At 49.6% G+C, this 19,400-nt stretch overlaps 4 protein-coding genes across 4 annotated transcripts; 2 read left to right on the top strand and 2 right to left on the bottom strand.

Annotated features, from left to right (window-relative positions):
* The first annotated feature begins 4,349 nt into the window (after window positions 1-4,349).
* On the top strand, window positions 4,350-6,156 carry LOC101771613 (aspartyl protease family protein At5g10770). The gene is made up of 2 exons (XM_004964323.3): window positions 4,350-4,578; window positions 4,720-6,156. The coding sequence occupies exons 1-2, from the start codon at window positions 4,473-4,475 to the stop codon at window positions 5,958-5,960; spliced, it is 1,347 nt and encodes a 448-aa protein (XP_004964380.1). The 5' UTR covers window positions 4,350-4,472; the 3' UTR covers window positions 5,961-6,156.
* Window positions 6,157-7,540: 1,384 nt separating this feature from the next.
* Window positions 7,541-10,474, top strand: LOC101771213. The gene has a single exon (XM_004964322.4). The coding sequence runs from the start codon at window positions 7,690-7,692 to the stop codon at window positions 10,165-10,167; it is 2,478 nt and encodes an 825-aa protein (XP_004964379.1). The 5' UTR covers window positions 7,541-7,689; the 3' UTR covers window positions 10,168-10,474.
* A 2,383-nt stretch (window positions 10,475-12,857) lies between these two features.
* On the bottom strand, window positions 12,858-13,905 carry LOC101780407. The gene is made up of 2 exons (XM_004966544.2): window positions 13,552-13,905; window positions 12,858-13,461 (listed from the first exon to the last, which is right to left on the bottom strand). Exons 1-2 carry the CDS (start codon window positions 13,716-13,718, stop codon window positions 13,260-13,262), a joined length of 369 nt encoding a protein of 122 aa, XP_004966601.1. The 5' UTR covers window positions 13,719-13,905; the 3' UTR covers window positions 12,858-13,259.
* Window positions 13,906-18,005: 4,100 nt separating this feature from the next.
* Window positions 18,006-19,349, bottom strand: LOC101770007 (induced stolen tip protein TUB8). The gene is made up of 2 exons (XM_004964319.3): window positions 18,613-19,349; window positions 18,006-18,484 (listed from the first exon to the last, which is right to left on the bottom strand). The coding sequence occupies exons 1-2, from the start codon at window positions 18,715-18,717 to the stop codon at window positions 18,182-18,184; spliced, it is 408 nt and encodes a 135-aa protein (XP_004964376.1). The 5' UTR covers window positions 18,718-19,349; the 3' UTR covers window positions 18,006-18,181.
* Window positions 19,350-19,400: the final 51 nt, after the last annotated feature.

The raw sequence follows: 19,400 nt of genomic DNA, 5'->3' as shown, positions 1-19,400 counted from the left end.
TTACCTATTATTAAAGCAAGTAACGCCTCTGCCTGGATTTTCGTACGTCGTGGTCATTTTGCAAAAAAAACCCTGATGTTTTGTGTAATCAACCCGCAGTCCATTATTATGAATAGTCTGGGTGTCGGATTGAAAAAGGAGGAAAGAGAGGGGGTTTAAAGGGAAAAAACTTCTCCTTTCTCCAATCCAAAACAAGGAGGCGAAGGAGGGGGACGGGGCGCGGGCAGCGGCCGGAGCGGGGCGCCCCACCACGGCCGCGCCGCCCGCCCGTTGCCGAGGCGGCGCCACGCGCCCGCTTGGAGCTCCCCATCCGCAGCCGCCCGGATCTCCCCCGCTGAAGCCGTCACCCAGAGCTCGCCAACTGGAGCTTCCCATCCGCGGCCGCCCGGATCTCCCCGCCGCAGCCGCCGTACTGATGCCCGTGCGTTGTCCACACGCGCGCACATGCGAGAGGAACCGCAGCAGCTTGAAGTGTCGGGACCGGAGCATGCTGTGGACGTCGGAGCTCGCCGCATGGCTTGCGCTCGGAGTTACGCGGAGGGAAGCGAAGCCACCGCCACCGCAGCCACACGAGCGGGAGCGCAGCCACGGTAGATGCTACGCATGGTCCTCGCCACCGCAGGTGCCGCGCGTAGTGGTCGCCGCCGCCACTCGAATCGCACGCAGCTGAAGCCTCGGTCTTGTCGTGCTGTGGCAGAGTGTGCTGCTCGCCTCGGAGCTCGAGTAGCACCATGTGGTTGTGAACGAACAAGGCACCAAAAGATAAGGACCGTCCTTTTTTTAATTAGTTTGTGGGTCCCGTAGAAAATCTAGACCCAAATTAAAGAACCTAAACACGAATACGGGGTAAGATCCAGCGTGGACGAAGAGAAGAGAGAACCAGAGATAAGGGTGCCTCGCAGTTTGGATTATGACGGTGCCGTTGCATCAAAAAGAGAAAACGGCCAAGTCCTCTTCCTTTCTTTTTCTATTGCACGTGGGTTCCGCTTTAAATCCAAACCATTTCCTAAGCACAGCCAAACCATGGATTCGGATTGGAGTTTTATTTCCCAATCCATAATCTACTTCTCCGTATCCCATCTTATATCCATTTTCATATCACATCCACCGTCCAAACGTCACCTTAGGATTTCACATGAGATGCTGGAACCGAGTTGTGTTTTGCATCACGAGTGTCCGAGTTGTGTTTTGCATCGTGATTGTCTCGACCGCCCAATCCAGATGGATGGCTACGAGCCAGGTGCGAAGTTAAGCTGCCATGTCGGGGGAGATATTGGGCCAAAAACGGTAAGGCAAACAATTAAGACTCAAGAGGAGTTGAAGCAGTACAACGGGTCCGACCCTGAGAAGAAGCCACGGCTGATGGCCGAATAATTATTTCAATATAAGGATATATGTTAACAGAAATGCAATAAATATATAGTGATACAAATAGAAAAAAACATGAGTTTTAAAAATACGATTATCATTTCATCGTAGGAACGCTCGGGCATTTTGATATATATAAGTGAAAATATGTCATACTAACATGTTTTTTCCATAAAGCAAGTAAGGTTTCTACCCAGTTTTTTTTCATACGTCATGGTCATTTTGCAAAAAAGTTCCTCAATTTTTATGGAATCAACCCGCAGTCCAAATTCTGAAGAGAGGGGGGCTCAGGTGGAAAAAGGAGGGAAGGGAGGGCGCTAAAGGGCAAAAAGCTTCTCCTTTCTTCAAAACAGAGAGGCGAAGGAGGAGGATTTGGCGCGGGTGCCAGCCGGAGCAGGGCACTCTGCCGCTGCCCCTGCATGCAGCCTCGGCGGCATTGCCGGCATGTGGCACGTGAGGATTTTCACCGCGGAGGCTTAAGTAGTGGTGGCAGTGCTGCGAGCTGCTATTGCTGCTTGTAGCTGCTCCAGAAATACAGAAAAGCAGTCCCTTCCCCAACGATTCTTGTCCAAATCCAAACATAAACTTGCAAATCGTCTTTATACAAAGATGTATCTGGATCAACGAGCTACATGTGTTAGATAGGGCTTTGGTTCCATAGGATCGAAAGATAAAAGTCTCTGAACTTTGGGAAAAACACCGGTTACACTGAACCTTTAGAATTTTCTCCTGTCAATTATCTCCAAAGCACCGAAAGGCTACCTTTTCTCGAGCACAGATCATCCAAATCCAATAACAAACTCTCCAAGCACCTTTAACCAAACTTGTAGAGGTACTATAGGGCTGCAAGTTCTAGATTGGAACTTTGCTCAAAAGATCTTTGGTTTGGAAGATTGAGAGCTCTGACTTTCGGTTAGGAACTGAACATTCCAGTTTCAAATAAGAAAAAGGTGAATCAAAAAGACACAACCGATAGATACACAAAGAATATAGTGTATTCAGAGGTCCTCACCAAATAGGTACAACCGATATCTGTTAAGGCATTCAGTATTCCTGATGATGTCACTGTTGTTTGATATGTAGTATTTGCTGATATCTTCCTATACGTTTCATATTTGGGTGGTAATTGTTGTTTCCTTTATAATGGTGATGGAGTAATGGTCTTTTTTGCCACTCATCTTTGATGAATTGTCTACCACATATTGTGAAGCGAAGCTAACATATTATAAACAAACGTATAATAACGTGAGAGCAAGTAATGACCCGTAGCAACGCACGGGCAACCAGGAACTGAACATTCCAGTTTTAGTTTCAGAAATTTCCAATGCACTTCTGACAATCTAAATAGCCCACCTTTCAAACTTTAAGCTTCATTTAAAATACTTGGACACTATTTCTTGTGAACAACAGCTAGACACTATATCTCCTCGTAAACAAATAATTAACCAAACACGCATAGCAAGAAAGCATCAAACAATAAATATTTTGGTTTATTGTGTTTGAGAAATGAATAATTATTTTAGTATAAGGATATATGTTAACAGAAATGCAATAAATATATAGTGATAGAAATAGGAAAAAACCCCACGAGTTTTAAAAATATGATTATCATTTCACCGTAGCAACGTACGGGCATTTTGCTAGTAACATAAAAAGGAGCAGTGTACTCCTTGTAATTGGCAGCTTGGTTACGTACACACACAAACAAAAGGTGTTGGTCTTAACCTCCTATGCTTAGCCATGTGAGGGCAGACGTGGCAGTTGCTATTTTGGAACAGTCCTCTTCGGTGATGTCCATGCCTCCATGATGATGTAACCGAGAACAAACTTGGCTTGGGCTCATCTCACAAAATCAAGGAGAGGGCCACAAAAGGTTCAATTCGGAGAGAGCACAAGTCATCTTGCAGAAAGAAATACAAAAGTTTTTTAAGTTATTGCCTACTTTTTAAGTTAGCATTATCGTTTCTACTCCAATAAATAAAGTTTCTTATCATCATAACGAATAATTCTAGACATATGGGTCCTTCCAAAAAGAACCAGGTTCCAAAAGCTTGGAGCAGTCGCTCTTAAAAATGTTATCACAAAAATAAAGTTTAATAAAATGCTAGGAACCATATATATCAACAGTTTAAGGGGCCTGATATGACGTATTGCATTGATTCTTACTTGGGCTGAAAGGTTTAGGGCTTGTTTGCTTGCATTCCTAAGCTCAATTGTCTGCAGGCTGGAGAGACGACCCGGGAATATGAAGGATGTGTGTGTTTGGTTGCTTGAGGTTGTTGGGCACGTCATTTACAGTAATACACGCGGGATTGAAAACCTGTAGCAAGGGTTTGGATCATTTTTTTTTCTGAAGTACAGTCACTCACATACGTGCGTACACATTCAACTTAATAAATGTGTGCGCGCGTGCACACATCCTATCTCTGTAGATATCTAACAGAGATTGAGCCAACATATTTTGAGATTTACGAAGTCACCACATGTACGTGTCAACTAGAATACTTCACTACTATCTATATATACATAGTATCCCTCCATCTTGCAAAGAATGCAATCATAGAAATCTTTAGATAGAATAATAGTGATGAAGGAAAATGACTTAGATGCTTCTAACCATTATGCATGTAAGAGTTTCATGCTCATGCAGATGGCATTTTGGTCACATGTTATAGTTAATTGTGTATGCACAAGTTTAAAGAAAAGAACAGGAATCCTCCTCCTAATTATTATATGGACGAGTTTGATGCACATGCAGAAAATAGCACAATAGTCCTGCAAGCTTGTCCAAAAGTACAATTGTGTTTTCGCGGGATAAATTTTGAATCCTAAATTTCATTAGTATGCTCTACACTAGATATCATAGTGCATGTAGAGTATATTGAATATTCCCCATAGATAGTTGCACTCGTATGATTTCTTTTGTGCCTTAATGATCAGTTAGAATGTAAGTTCATGAAAAATGGCTTTCTGTTCTAACTGTGCAGTTCCACACAGCCTATATATGTTCGAGGCTTAGAGTTTCGAAGCACAACCTGCTGCACTAGCTAGCTAGAATTTTGAAGAAACGTTCACTGAAGAAAAAGAATTAGAGAGAATTTACAATGATTCCTGTTTTGCCGCTAGTTCTTGTCCTGTGTGTTTCTTCTCCAATTGCTCATGCAACAACTAGCACGCTCAAATCCAATGCCGTCTGCTCCGGCCACAGAGGTTAATTTTTACTCCTTTTGTTTATCCTTTCTGAAAAGAAATCCATGGTTGCGGTACTATATTCATCCAGCCACATTTAATTTTCAAGTAACTAAGTACTACTAATGCGCAGCTGATCACCCTACCTATGTTGATTTTCAGTGAGCATTCCACTCTCCAGTCGCACTTGGCTGCCGTTGAACCACCGGCGAGGCCCTTGCTCACCGTTCCCCTCCTCGGAGACCATACCCTCGACGGCCGACGTGCTCCACCGGGACCGCCTCCGCGCCGACCGCATCCGGAAGGGCCTCAACGGCACTGCTGGAGCAAAGCGCCGCGACGTGACCGTCCCGACCACGCTTGGCTCCTCCCTGGACACCTTGGAGTACGTCGTCACCGTGGGCCTCGGCACGCCGGCGGTCACCCAGACCGTGCACATCGACACCGGCAGCGACGTGACGTGGGTGCAGTGCCGCCCGTGCCCCACCACGGCGTGCCACCCCCAGAAGGACAAGCTCTTCAACCCGGCTAGGTCGGCCACGTACTCGGCCATCGGCTGCGGCTCCGCCGCCTGCAACGGTCTCAGCCGTGATCTCTACGGCAATGGCTGCTCCAAGCGCCGCCAGTGCCAGTACATCGTCAACTACGGCGACGGCTCCAACACCACCGGGACGTACAGTACCGACAAGCTGACGCTGACCCCGGCGTACGCCGTCGACCACTTCCAGTTCGGTTGCAGCCACGCCGCGCAGCTGTTCAGCGACAAGGCCGACGGGCTCATGGGTCTCGGCGGCGGCTCGCCGTCGCTCGTGTCGCAGACGGCGACCAAGGCCTTCTCCTACTGCCTCCCGCCGGCGGCGAACTACTCCGGCTTCCTGACGCTCGGCGTGCCGCGCGCCTCCTCGTCGAGGTTCACGGTCACGCCCATGTACAGGACCATGAGCGTCGACACCTTCTACCTCGTGCTCCTGCAGGGCATCACCGTGGCCGGGCGGCGCCTCCGCGTGCCCCCGTCGGCGTTCAGCGCCGGCGCGGTCATGGACTCGGGAACGATCATCACGCGGCTGCCCCCGAAGGCGTACCGTGTTCTTCGGGCGGCGTTCAGGAAGGAGATGAAGATGTACCCGCGGGTGGCGTCGTCGTCGGCGATCTTGGACACGTGCTTCAACATCAGCGATGCCGTCGGCGACGACGTCAAGGTTCCAAGCGTTTCCCTCGTGTTCGAGAGGGGCGCCACGGTGGAGCTCGACCGGTCGGGGACCATTCTCGACGGCTGCCTCGCCTTCGCGTCCACCGGCGACGACGAGTCCGTGGGGATCATCGGCAACGTGCAGCAGAGGACGCTTGAGGTGCTGTATGACATCGGCGGCGGGGCCGTCGGATTCCGCCGTGGCGCCTGCTGAGTGCTGACTGCTTAGCCAATGGAGGATACTCGATCGACAGTGCAATCTTGACCATCTATGTTGCTTGGAAGTTTGGAACAATGTCATGCGTGTCAGTCTCAGTAATCATTCAGTATTGATCAGCTTCATTGTACGCAATTTTTCTATGTACTTGTTTTCCTGAAAAATAAATAAATAAAGGGTATATGTCTGTCTATTAATCTGTCTCAAGATTTTTTTATCCCCAAATCATTCACTATTCTAGATTCATCCTTCTCTTCTTGTTCTCGTGGTTGAAAACAGGTTGAAATGACAAAAAAAATTCATGTGATCTTTATAACATGTTATATATATGTTAGATTCTGTTATTTGATCAGGATGTGAACGAGAAAATTATTTTGTCCAACAATTTCAAATAGGGTCTATGCCCACTCAAGAACATGGTTTAACATGTGACGTGGTCGCAAACTACCTCGTGAGATTGAATCAGTCCTCCATCCTTTTCTTCTTACAAAATGCTTGAGAGTTTCAAGATGTTCGTATATACATGTTGTATTCTTATACATCAAACCACGTTGGCTATACCTTTCTACAGTAATTAATATGTGACATTGTGCCTGACATGTGGACATTGCGACATCTGAGCTCGCTTGTTAATGACCAAGTAAATCACACAGTGCAGTTAACAACTCAGATGTTCTTGAAGCTCAGGCTCCCTATGCAGTTACAAGTGCCACCCATTGTCGCGGCTACTATCCTCTTTGTGCCATCCTATTCCTCCATTTATGTAAGCGTAGGGTTCAAGAATGCCTAGAATGGGGCTAAGCTAGCTACTAAGGAATTTCATCATACTTAGATGGTTAAACATAGCAAGAACATAAACCATATCATGCGAATCGTATAATAAGAATAATTTAAGGTTATTTAATTACTCTCTATGTTTATTGTTAATATGATCTTTATTTAATTAACTTGTATCAATTGATTATATATTGTAAGAAATTAATTATATTATCAAAGTGTATATCTCTAAACATTTTCTCAAATCCTAACTTGTTTACTAGAAACATGGCATGGCATCTTTAAAAGCATGATAAAACAAAAGGGTCTACAATAGCCTAACTGAGACAGTGCGCCCGCCCTTTAATTTGGTAAAGTAAAGATAGTGTGGAATTATGAAACACAGAAGATAAAAAGGCAGGAGAACTAATATAAACTAACGCATTCTCATAGTGATCTGCAGTCCTTTGATAAAGAAATATTGTCATTAATAATACCAAAGACAAAATACAGAAAAGTTAAAGAAACTAGCTCACGTATTCGATCTCATGGAGTCATGGTCGTCCTCTGTGTCCTTTGGTAAAGAAGAGAAAATATTCTGGGATTAATAAACACCAAAGGCAAACACATACAGATCGAATAAAGTAGCTCACAGATCGAATGTTATTAATTAGAGCAGATAATCATGCGAAGCACTTTGTATCAATTCAAGACTTGGCAAGCAAGTGATGCCAGTCGCAGTCAACCAGTAATAATCTGAGCTTCAACGTACTCTAGCTTCTGTAACGGACACCAAACAAAAAACATGGCAAGCACGCGATGCCATTCGCCATTGGCCACCGCGAACGCAGCTTACTGCACACACCAAACTAGCTTATATAGCCATGCAATGCTCCAGAGATGAACCAAACCAAACCCCAGCTACGATAAACTCAAGATTACTCTCAAGTAATCGTCCGTATACCACACAATGGTCCTTCACTTTGCACTCAAGCTTGACCCGAGAGAATTCTGCGATCCAAATATGACTATGTACATTTCCAACCTCACATCATCCTACATAGATAAGAGCAATGAGCCCACCATTGTCTCCTCCACCACCATCATGTTCGTCCTCGCCGGCCTCTTCTTCAGCCTCAACCTCTTCAGCGGCATCTCCGACGTGAGCGCCATCCTCGACCCCAAAGTCCGGCTCTTCCTCTCCTCGGCGCTCTCCCTCTTCCTCCCCGTCATGTCCTACCTCTTCTCCGAGGCCAAGAACGCGAGGAACACGACGACGACGAGCTCCTCCTCCACCACCACCACCGTGGCTGATCTCTCGCTGACGGCCGGGCTGATCCTGGTATGGATGCTTCTGGTGGAGCTCCTCCGCAAGAAGGTGGACGAGATCCGCATGCGCGGGCACTCGAGCACCATCCAGCGCGCCGGCCGCGTTGTTTGGCTGGGAAACCTTGTCTTCTTCAACATCAAGAGCGTTGGTCGGAAGGCGGTGTTCAGCATCCTTTGGATCCTTTGTGCCACAAAAGTGGCGCAGAGATTCGTCTTCACCGAGGTGGGGAAGCGTTCATATGCCCATGGCAAGAACGCTTCTGTACTCACCTCATACATGGCTCAGATGCTAGAACGTGAGGAGCATCAAGCAGAGCGCCACCAAGCTGTCCAGGACGGAGACGAGCTGTTGAAGAGGTGCAAGTACATTGTCATGGGAGAAAACAAGTTGGTGAAGAAGGCTACTGCAGATGGGTATGAGTTCTTTTTTCCGACCAACGACGATGGCGTCATCACTGTTGGTAAAGTTTGGGAGCTTCCCGAGACAGGCAGTCAGCACAAGGAAATCCAACACCTCAAGAGAATCTGCCTCTCGTTTGCTCTCTTCAAATTGTTGCGTCGAAGGTTTGAGCATCAGCCGGCGATGAGCGATGAAGAGGCACGCGACTGCCGGAAGTTCCTCTTGAATGGCTTGTACGGCCAAAGAAGAAAGGAGGATGCACATGTACTATTCCAAGTGATGAATGATGAGGTCAACTTCCTCAGTGAGTATTACCACTCTGTCATCCCTGTCGTCTTCGCGAGCCCCTTCTTCCTCATAGCAAACTACTTTCTTCTCCCCATAGTCGTAACCGTCCTGTGCCTCATGTCTATTATTCTGTGCGGCAATGGAGATGTTGGATATGCATTCAAAAGCCTCGGTAGAGACAACTACACCTTGCAGCATGGAGTTTCAAAAATAGTCAGATGCCTTCTAGCCAAAGCCCTCGATAATAAGGCCCCAGCCTTCTTTTCCCTAGTAGACCTTTCTATAACTGCCTTTCTATTCATCATCTTCTTCTACGAGGAGATATGGGAGTTCGTTGTTTTCCTACTCTCCAATTGGTTCATGGTCTCAGTGCTATGCAGCTTCAGGGCCAAATACGACTGGCCTCGGAGCCCCACCTTTGGTGGAGCCTTCCGCCGTCTCCTGTGGCTACGGAGCAGGATGAGCCATGCCCCCCTTAGGGTAAAGCAATTTTCCATGTTGAACCTCCGTTGGCCACCCCACCTACCATTGTTTTCCCCACTCTTCTTGGCGATAAGAACAGAGGGTGTACCCAACAGCTTGAAGCAGTCCATCATGGATTGTCTTGTGGAACATGATCGCCATCCTAATAACACTCCCCTTACCAAAGGCACATCTGCATTGGAGAAGCACAAGATTCCTCAACACCATGCTCTAAGGGAGGCTTGCACGAGCGATAGCGCCGCCGAGGTCATCCTCACATTGCACATTGCCACCAGCATCTTGGAGGCCAAGTGTGCCCCTCCGAGCAATAAAAATGAAGATGTAAGAATGGTGGCGATTAAGCTGTCCAATTACTGTGCCTACTTGGTGGCCTTCCACCCTGAGCTACTCCCCGACAACAAGGAAAAAGCGGAGGATGTCTTTGAGGCAATGAAGAAGGAGTTGAAGGACATGCTCGGGTGCCGAGTGTACTTCCTGTCATCGAAGAGCACGAGGGTCGAGAAGATGATGAAAGCCGTAGAGGATGAGAGTAACAAGCAGCAGGAAACCAGTACAGAGGATGAGAGTAACAAGCAGCAGGAAACCAGTACAGCAGTGCAGATAAGGGACATTGAAGTGGAAACACCAGGTCACAGCGAGCAAGACAACAAGAAAACGGAAGCCGCAGCAGGCAAGAGTGATGGGAGCAAAGTTGTACTGAACGGCGCAAAGCTAGGGAAGCTGCTAATGGACGAGGTTGATCCTGAAGCAGTGTGGAAGCTCCTGGCCGACGTGTGGACGGAGCTCATCGTCTACGTCGCGCCGTCGAACGACGAGGAGCGCGTGAAGGGGCACGAGGAGGTGCTGGTGCAGGGAGGCGAGTTCATCACCGTGCTTTGGGCGTTGACCACCCACATCGGCGTAGCCCGGCCGCCGCCACAGACCAAGCAATCCACTCCAGGACCTTGAGGGAAGAAAGGGAAAAAAAATCAAAACTGGATATGCATTTGGCTGTTTCGTTTGTGCTTCAGTGTACTGTGCAGCCAGCTTTTTGATACTCTTGTTTCTTGCATCCGAGTGTGTGTTTGTACGTTGGCATGTTCTTGTTGAGAGATTTCTTGTTTGATTTCCCCCAACTCGGATCCTTTCCGGGCGGTGAAGGAGATGTGTGTGAGGAGTGGACTGTTGTGTACATAATAATGTTTGCTTGGTTCATCAGTTCTTCTTATGAGCCAATGTACAGTGACGAAGGAGACTCATCACTGATCCTCACCAACTTATTGACTCATCGGAATTCGAAAAGCAGCTCGGAAATTACGCGACGACGGCCCATGAATTGGCCTTCACCTCCCTCGCTCGGCTGTTCCAGGCCACGGCAATATGATGGCCACGCAGCGGTGGACCTAGGCCCACTTGATGGTAATCATCGCGACGCTGGCCTATTTACTGAACCGCATATTGGCCCATATAGCTATCGTCTTCGTGGCTACTTAAATTGAAATACCATTTCTCAAAGAAGCAACAACAGTGCAAAAGGAGGCTCCATGACCTCAGTACCAGAGAGTGGGAGGGGCAGAACAGGTGCCGCCGCTTTCCCGGCAGACCCCGGCGGTGCGTGCCCGCGCGCCCAGAACGGCTGTAGGCGCTTCACGGCACGCCTACTGCCATGCAACCAGGGAGTCGCTACCCGAGCACTTGGCGGCGCCTTTCCAGAACAGGCCTTTGTGAGGCCGGTCGAGCTTGTCCAGGGTGGAAACGGGGAGCGGCATGAGCCATGGCGGAGAGAGGCTGCGCCATCAGCATCGCGCTGGCTAGGTTGAGGCGCCCCGCCGGAGTTAGGAGAGAGGTGCGCCACCCCGGCAGCGTGCGCTCCACTTTGATAGCAAGCGCATCCAGCACCGACGCGGGGACCTTCCCTGTGGAGAGCGGCAGCCCCAAATAAGTTTGGGAGAAGCCGGCCACAGGGCATCCCAGGATGGCGGCGAGCTCCAGTGCGGCCGCCGGCTCCACATGGATCGGCACAAAGGTACTTTTGTGGAAGTTGATGTGGAGGCCGGTGGCGGTAGCAATGAAAACGGATGGAAACGGGCGGGAAAACCCCTCTCCCATTTCCTTCATCGTCGGGAGCAGGAGCAGAACAGCCGAGAGCGGAAACGGAGCGGGTTATACAAGTGTATGGAAATGAACCACTACGACTGGAAACTCGATAAAAACGGACAGTAACCGAAAACTTTAGTTGGGACGCACCAGTCACACAACACAAAACATTCGGCCAACATGCAAGTGAACAACAGGCAACTGATGTGTACAACAGTCACACAGCACAAAACATTCGGCCAACAGCAAGTGGCCCAAGAACCCTCATCACACATCACTTCACTGGCTACTTCATTCGGCCAGTGAACAACAGTCACACAGCACAGCACAAAACAAGGGAGGATGGCGGGAGACGGCGGCGCGTGACATCTTCGGAGGATGGAGATGCCGGGAGACGACGACACGTGCTGGAGCCGGGCAACCGGCGGTGTGGGCGCCAAGCAGGGAGGTGGGGAGCCGACGTGGGCACAAGGTGGAGAGCTGGAGACCGGGGAGGCGGCGTGTCGGTGCCGGGCTGCCGGCGTGGGTGCGAGGAGGCCGCTGGGCAGGGTGGTGGGCGACTGGGCGAGGGGGGTGACGCGGAGCGCACGGGCAACTGGGCCCGGGCGGCGACGGTTAGGAGTGGGAGCGGCATGGGGGCGCCTTTGGTGGCACGACAGATGAGGACGCCGCGGCGGGCCGGCCGGTGGCGGAGGAGAAGGGGTGGCGGCGCGGCCTGAGTGGTTGAGCGGGACAGGCGGACAGTGGGAGTCGGACTGAGAGGGGATGGTGGCACGGGTGGGGGTGGCCGGGTGGGGTGGTGACTCACTAACTCGGTTAGGGTTAATTGTTGGGATGTTGGGCTGTTTTTTCTCATGGGCTCAAAATCTGGGTCAAATTCAGGTTAAATCCGGGTCCATCCCGATCAAATACGGGATCCTAAGAATTCGACCGGGATAGAGCCTCACCCGTTTCCATCCCGCTCCCGCAACCCGTCAATCCGTGACCCGTCCTGAACCCGGATTTTTCCGAAAAAACAAAAGCAGGCGGGTACAATGTGGAAAACGGGGCGGGTCGGGATGGTATTTTACCCGTCCGTTTTCAACCCTAGGTGGCGGCCGTGAAGGTGTCGAGGATCTCTTTGAGGCATCGGAGCTAGTGGAAAACCGAGTTTTAGTCCAGGTTGGTAAGCCTCATAGCTTCCGAAAAACCAATCGGGACTAACTATTCGGGACCAAAAATCCCTCTCTTTAGTTCCGGATCATTCACTCAGGACTAAAGACCAAAGGTTAAAAAAATAAAAAAAAAGGCTACCCCCACCATCTTGCCTGCTCGTGCCGCTGCCCTTGCAGCTCCACCTCGATCACCACACCACCTCCTCAATCTCGCCCGCCAGGCTTGAGTCCGCCAGCGCCATGCCGCCTGCCTGGAAGAAAGGGAGAGGAGGAGGGTTGATATTACTGACCGCGACTAAAGCTCCCGTCGTCGGTGGTGGCCATTTGACCCGGGACTAAAGGATGTTTAGTCCCAAGTCAAAAAATGACCGGGAGGACTAAAGTCAAAAAATGACCGGGCTAAAAATGTTGGACGAAAGTCTCTTCTCTGCTAGTGATAAGTGCAAGTACTGATAGCTATTACATGTTCTACGGATCGAACAGATGGTTATTACATTATTATTTAATTTATTTTTTTCCTAGCTAGCAGTACTGTCTCTAGGTACTTGTGAACCGGCGAGGAGATGATGCATCTAATAATTTGCTACTGTAGCTTTTTTTGCATCGGGCATATCATGCAACTGTAAACTTGTCCGCAATATCTGCTATCTCTCCGTGTGCCAGCGTGCATCTTCTCCGGCGCCGGACCAGCAGGCCACGAAAATTGCCCAGACCGATCAAGCGGGCGCCGGGGCACACGAGCACGACGAACTCAAGCACGCACATCTTCGTATCCCCCCAGCATGGATCGGCGACCGCGAGGAGCTAGCTCTAGCCGGAGAGGACGGGGGCGTGGGCGGCGAGGCCCGCGACGGTCGGCCTCCGGGGCATCGCCGCCGCCGCGGCCGACGAAGGCACCGGCAGGGACGCGCTGCGCTGGAGGTAGCGTTGGCGGCGCCTGGCGGCCTTGAGCGCGGCGTCCATGGCCCTCTGGTCCTGCCTGCACTCGTCGCTGCAGAACGCCGCGTCGCCCCTGCATGCGCCCGCGCGTAGCGGACATGAGGTCAGTCGTCAAAGAATAATACACACAGATCGATCGATGGTCGGGGAGCATCGTGCGTACTTGTACATGAAGATGTGGCGGCCCGGGGTGATGTCCCGCTTGCACAGGAAGCAGGCGTCGAGGAAGTGGCGGCGGCGATGATCACCACCACCACCGCAGCCGTCGCCGGCGTTCCCGTTGCCGACGATGAAGTACCGGGACGCCACCTTCACGTACCTCGCTTCCATCCCCACCTATCGTCTTCTCCGGCCGTGCAAAAACTAGTGAAGAACTAGCTAGCAGCTCACTCGGTTAGCATTTGACTTGCTTGCTTGCGCTGGGGCCTGCAGGGGTGATGCCGGAGCGGAAGGCGATGTGCCGGCTGTTTTATACGCGCGCCCGCGCACCTCGGTTTCCTCCTGAATCGGCGGGTGGTGGTGGTGTGGCTCGGCAAGTTGCGTCTTCCGGCGGGCGTCGGCAGCCGAGGCTTTTCCATTCTACAAACTGACGGCCGCGCTCTCCCACCGGTTTGGTTCATTCAGCTCCGCTTCGGCCGGACAAGACAGGCCTGAGCCTGACCGTGCACCGGCTGGGGAGGACGTCACGCCGTTGTAGTCTTCTACGGCCGCGCGGGCGCAGACGATCGAGTTGGCCGCCACACGAGAAAACGACGGGCCGCGCCGTGCACGCGCGCGCGCTACCTTGTCGGGCTCGCAAGAGAGTTGCAAGTTGAGCAGAGGAATATCAGTTGCTTCCCTGCTACAGGCTCCAGCAGACGCAACACTTCACCAGCAAGCAAATCATTACAGTACTTAAGATACACTGTTGGTCTCAAAGGAATTTGACACCAAATAGATCCAAGTTATAATGGGAATAATGTTTGCAATTGGAAAAACTAATCCCCTTTACAATGTGGTAGGACTTCCTTTTACAGTATCCTTTCTCAACCACTATAATCCTAAGATATGCCTTACATTGAAGGAAACGTGTACAAATTGAACTCTTCCACGTGGTCACATTTCTCACGCCTTCCGCCCTCTAACCTCGAAACTTCATCTTCATTTTGAGCTGGTCATCTAGCCTCGAGGCTTTATCCACCATCCGAGACGAACACCTAGCCTCAAGAGTAAAGAGTAAGAAGATAAAAGCTCGGTGTTCGGAACCGATATTAGAGGTGCCTCCAAACAGCGTGCGAGGTTGAAGGAGTTCTGCTTTCCTTGCTACTGACGCGCAACTTGCGAGGTTAGTCTTAAGACCTGATAACGATGTTCGACGGTAACTAAGTTTTACTTCTCGGTTTGGAACTCGCGAGGCTAGAAGGGCTCCGCGCCTTTTTATATTTGATGTAGAACTTGCGAGGTCAAAGTGTTTTTCATGCTGTGGATGGTGCTTATGGGTGTTTAGGTTTCGGCGATCCCAACGTACACAAAGAATAAGATACAACGATACACTCATGGATCACCGCCTTGGGCTCATACAGCGACAAGGCTTAAATCGCAGGAAATATGCTGCTATAACAGGATCAGATGTAGCTAAACACAATTAGGAGGAATACATTAGCCAAATAGCCCACCCTGGACAAGCACACAAAGCGTCAAAGACAAGCCTTTGGTAGCAAATTGAACAACACAAGGAGGCCAGATATTTGTGATGATGTCCCGTCAAATGCATCAACCTTTATTCAGGGCATCAAGCCAGTCGATGCCAAACAAGCACACAAGCTTTGACAAACCACGGGCCAAAAAGGCAAAAGCGTTAGCTCTTCAATGATTTACACAGGGTGCAGTCAGATTTATTGTTACGGAGCGAGTTCGGCTCACGAAAGCGAAAGCAATTCAGAAGGATTCCATTCTAGAAGGGGGGCTTGCTCTAGTAGAGGGGCGGATTTCTTGTCAAATTCAAATGTTGCTCCGATCGTTGATATCCATCAGGTTTGGCTTCCTCTCTAGTTTCGGCCCATCGCGGCTCTGTCCTGCCGCCTAAGCCTCTCACCCTCACGGCAAAGGTAGTCCTGGAATTTCTCCTGCAAACATGTGAACCAATATAGTTATATCATAACCAATCGTGGGAAGAGAAACCCATATGTTTTAAGATACCTGCTAGCACCAATATAAACACAAATGAAGCCTAATAAAAGGCTGCTATCTCAATCAAGGTTACAAGACATGCATATCAGCAATCTGACACAGTTGCATTTTTCTTTCTCATCGAACTGGTGTACAATGTTAAGAGTCGCTTGAAGCAATGCGGAAAAATAATTAAATGCTGGTTAGGCATCCAAATAAACCAGCTTGGACAAGTTGGTGGACATGGGAAACCGACCAAGTTACTATGTTGAAAATCTTAGAATATAAACAAGATTAATTTACCTATAAAGTAATGAAGAAGTGGAGTGAGTATTCAGTAATCTTCTTGCTACACAAGTATTGGATGATCTCATGCATGACGCATCAACAGACCTACCACTCGGTATATAACTCAGTTCTATGACCAATTATCAACTGAATCCCTACGTGCACAAAACTACCAACATCAAAACTCAAAAATCTTAGTCAATATGGCAATCTTTCATTCCATCCACAATCATATTTATGAAAGTCATCGTCTCCTACAGCAAATCAGCAGAATACATAAGTATCATCTTAATTGGAGACATCAAGACTGTACAGTGCTTTAGGATACCTGTTCTAATACTCAGTTTGACAGTTCATGATTTCAAAATGCATCCATAGTTCTACCCACACTGCTGGCTACTCCATTCAAGAACGTATTAATCGGTTACTGTGTTTTTACAAATAGGCAAACTGAGCCTTTTCTGCTGGAAATTAAAACAATAGGGAAACTTGGAAGCCAAAAAAACATTGAGCACCTAATCTTCCAAAAATACACACATGTAAGGCTTCTTTATACTCTACAGCTATACTAGTACCCAAAACAAAACTGGATGTGTCGAACGCCCACTAACGCATCCAACAAGTACAAAAATGCAATGAAAGAACATCACCTGAGTATATGAACTTATGAATTGACCAACATAGGTGAACTGTAACACATCAAGATGACTCAATTTTTCGATGACTTATGCACGTAGAGCATTGTCCAATCTCCCACGAAATCAACGAATAAGTGTCAGAGTACACCCCCAACCATCAGCATCAACTCTTGCAAGTCACACCAGAATCTAATCCAGCATGCTAAAATCCTTAAAACTAAAGAATGTCCCAACAGGCCTCCAATCTCCTATTGCCCTACCCAGTAAGAAAAATCTCAGTACAGCAAGGGATTTTTTGAGATTAACATACAACAGGGCTTACAAGAAAAAAAAAATCTCAGGCAAGAACATACAACAAAGCATGGCAGGAAGATCAAGAACACATTGACCTGACCGGCATGTAGCAACCTAAAACCACATAACATCTGCCTCGAATCAGGACTTGCTGGCCGCCCTAAGCTAAACAGAGGAATCTGACCCTGCAGAGAACAGCTCTATCGCATCGCACCCAAAATCCGCCCCGAATCCCGGGTTCGCAATGGTCACCAGACGCGAATCCCCCACCGACGCATCAACCGGATCCAATGTTCATACCACCACCAACCTAACGAGCACAGGCGCAGGAGCAACCAAAACATCGTACAGAAACCACGCAGATGCGGGGGCGGAAACGGACGAATACGCAGTCCCACGGGCGATCTGGGATGGAATCCGTAGCTACAGGAAGGGGATCGAGGGTTAGTACCTTGCCGCCGAAGAGGAAGATCCCGGCGAGGCCGGCGGTGGCGACGCCGCCCCAGATGACGACCGTCGAGGAGAGCAGCGACCAGTTGCGGTAGATCATCTTCGCTTCTTCCTCGATTTCTCCCTTCGCTTCGCTGCAGATCGTCTTCCGGCGGCCGCCCTCGATTCCGATGGAGAAGAGAGATGGGGGTGGGGGGAGTGCGTGCCCTCCTCCCTTTCTTCTTCCCGTGGAACTTTTGGGCCGATAGCCCAACAGAGTGCTGGCCCAAACGCACTAGGCCCGTCGAAGAATCCCTCCACAGTTCGGCCCATGGGCTCGAGCAAGGCCTCCACGGTTCTCATCATCAACCCGAACGACGTGCATCGGTGGTGCACGCTACGGCCGGCCGGCGGTGATGGCTCCAGTGCTCCACGCCTTCGCTGCCCGCGCGAGGACGCCGGTGACGGATCGGAGGCCAGGGCCATGGGCACAGGCCGCGGATGCGCCGTCGAACGCCGGTGACGGAGGGGAGGCCATGGCCATATGGTCCATGGATGATGCATCGTCACACGGGCGGGATCGGAACGGTTCGTCTCTGTGCCGCCTTGACCTCCATTGATTGAACATTCGAACTCGCTGTATGTTATGAATTTGAAACTACGCATCAGTCTCGATTCTCGACCACATTGTCCTATAGGTGCATTGTTTTGAGCATTTGAATTTGCGTTCAAACTTTGGGGATCGGAAAATTTCAGCATATGAATGTGTGATATCCTGGATTATTATCAAGGAATATATAGTTGAAGGCAAACTATAATATTAGGGACCAAGATGTTCAATAATAAGCCCAATAATATCGTTTATCAGAACCCCGTGGAGGAAAAACGGGAGGCATCAAAGAATGTTACACGCAGTGGATCTCTCTCCCGAGCTATATATAAGCCGACGACTCTAGAGATTTCAGGCAGGAGCCAACTGACGCCATGGACAGTCGGTCAGCTCTGCGTCGGCTTCTCCTCCTCTTCCTCCCCGGCGTCCTTCTTCACCTCCGTGGGCTCCTCCGCCACCTCAATGGCAGCGGCGGTCTTCTCCTCGACAGGGGCTGCAGGCTTCTGATCCTCCTCAACGATCTTCTCCAAGACTTGCTCCTCCTTGTGCTCGGGCTCGACGATCGCCTCTGGTGTTGCCTCAGCCTTCTGCTCGGGCTCGGCGGTGGCAGGCGGCTCTGTTACCGCTGCCGCCGCCGGCTCCTCCTTGGCCTCCTCCACCACCTTCTCAACCACATGTTCAGCCGCAACCTGCTCATCAAATTGATAATATACAGCGAGTTCGAATGTTCATCACTTCAGGAAACAAAATTGAAGGCATGCATAGTGATCGAGCAAAATTTGTTTATAAATTGAGTTTCAGAATGCATCGTCATCACCTCGGTGGGGACGGTGGTCTCGGGTGTAACCTTGGGTGTGGAGATGGGGGCCTCGGCGGGGGCCTTCCCCTCTAGCGTCTTGGGCTTGGTTGCACAGGCACCCATGGTTGCCCCCGGCTGCTGTGAAGGTTGCGGCGGCGGCGGCAGCCGGGGTTATTGGTCAGTGGTGGAGGAGAGGAGGTGTTGAATGTGGAGGTGATTTGGGAATGTGGGTAAGTGGTCCGTATTTATAAGAAGTTTTGTGGTTGTCTTTGGTTGGCTTAATTTAGCCAAGGATGTGTTATCAATGGTTGGGAGGGGGTAATGCACAACTTGGTTCCAAAAATAGTAGTAGATGACGTATACTTGTGGTTCTTATTGTGTCTTACTAGTTCAAGGTGCCATCCCATTGTTGTCCAACAACATGGGAAGTGATATATGTGAATGAAATGAGTAAGGGGTCGTAAGGACTCATTTGGTATGGCTTAGGGGGCCTTTGACTTCGCAACTGTAGCAAGTGGAGCTGAAACCATGGGGAGCCAATTTTTTGGATTCACCTCCTTCCCAATTCATTTTGAGATTTTGGTATCTGTTCCGATTTCGTGCTACAATAACGCACAGTGCTAAATAGTGTGCGTTACTGTAGCGCGAAGCCGAAGTCCCTTTGGCCTGAGCCATCCATCCTCTTTATCTAGGCATAGTGCATATATTATGCAAGCAAATTCAGTACAATTACCAAAACAAAGAAATATATTTCTACTTTGGATGCACGTCATTCAACTACAGTTCGGATTACGATATTAAATAAA

Source organism: Setaria italica, chromosome IV (assembly GCF_000263155.2).
Source record: "Setaria italica strain Yugu1 chromosome IV, Setaria_italica_v2.0, whole genome shotgun sequence".
NCBI classification, from domain to species: Eukaryota; Viridiplantae; Streptophyta; class Magnoliopsida; order Poales; family Poaceae; genus Setaria; species Setaria italica.
This window is presented reverse-complemented; position numbering and strand designations above follow the sequence as displayed.

What these genes read in the sequence shown, in the direction of transcription:
- LOC101771613 (XM_004964323.3), top strand. Translation starts at nt 4,473, where the DNA reads ATGATTCCTGTTTTGCCGCTAGTTCTTGTCCTGTGTGTTTCTTCTCCA. An exon ending in CGTCTGCTCCGGCCACAGAG is followed by an intron (nt 4,579 to 4,719) that starts GTTAATTTTTAC and finishes GTTGATTTTCAG; the next exon opens with TGAGCATTCCACTCTCCAGT.
- LOC101771213 (XM_004964322.4), top strand. Translation starts at nt 7,690, where the DNA reads ATGGTCCTTCACTTTGCACTCAAGCTTGACCCGAGAGAATTCTGCGAT.
- LOC101780407 (XM_004966544.2), bottom strand. Translation starts at nt 13,718, where the DNA reads ATGGAAGCGAGGTACGTGAAGGTGGCGTCCCGGTACTTCATCGTCGGC. An exon ending in CGCCACATCTTCATGTACAA is followed by an intron (nt 13,462 to 13,551) that starts GTACGCACGATG and finishes GGGCGCATGCAG; the next exon opens with GGGCGACGCGGCGTTCTGCA.
- LOC101770007 (XM_004964319.3), bottom strand. Translation starts at nt 18,717, where the DNA reads ATGGGTGCCTGTGCAACCAAGCCCAAGACGCTAGAGGGGAAGGCCCCC. An exon ending in AGACCACCGTCCCCACCGAG is followed by an intron (nt 18,485 to 18,612) that starts GTGATGACGATG and finishes TTTGATGAGCAG; the next exon opens with GTTGCGGCTGAACATGTGGT.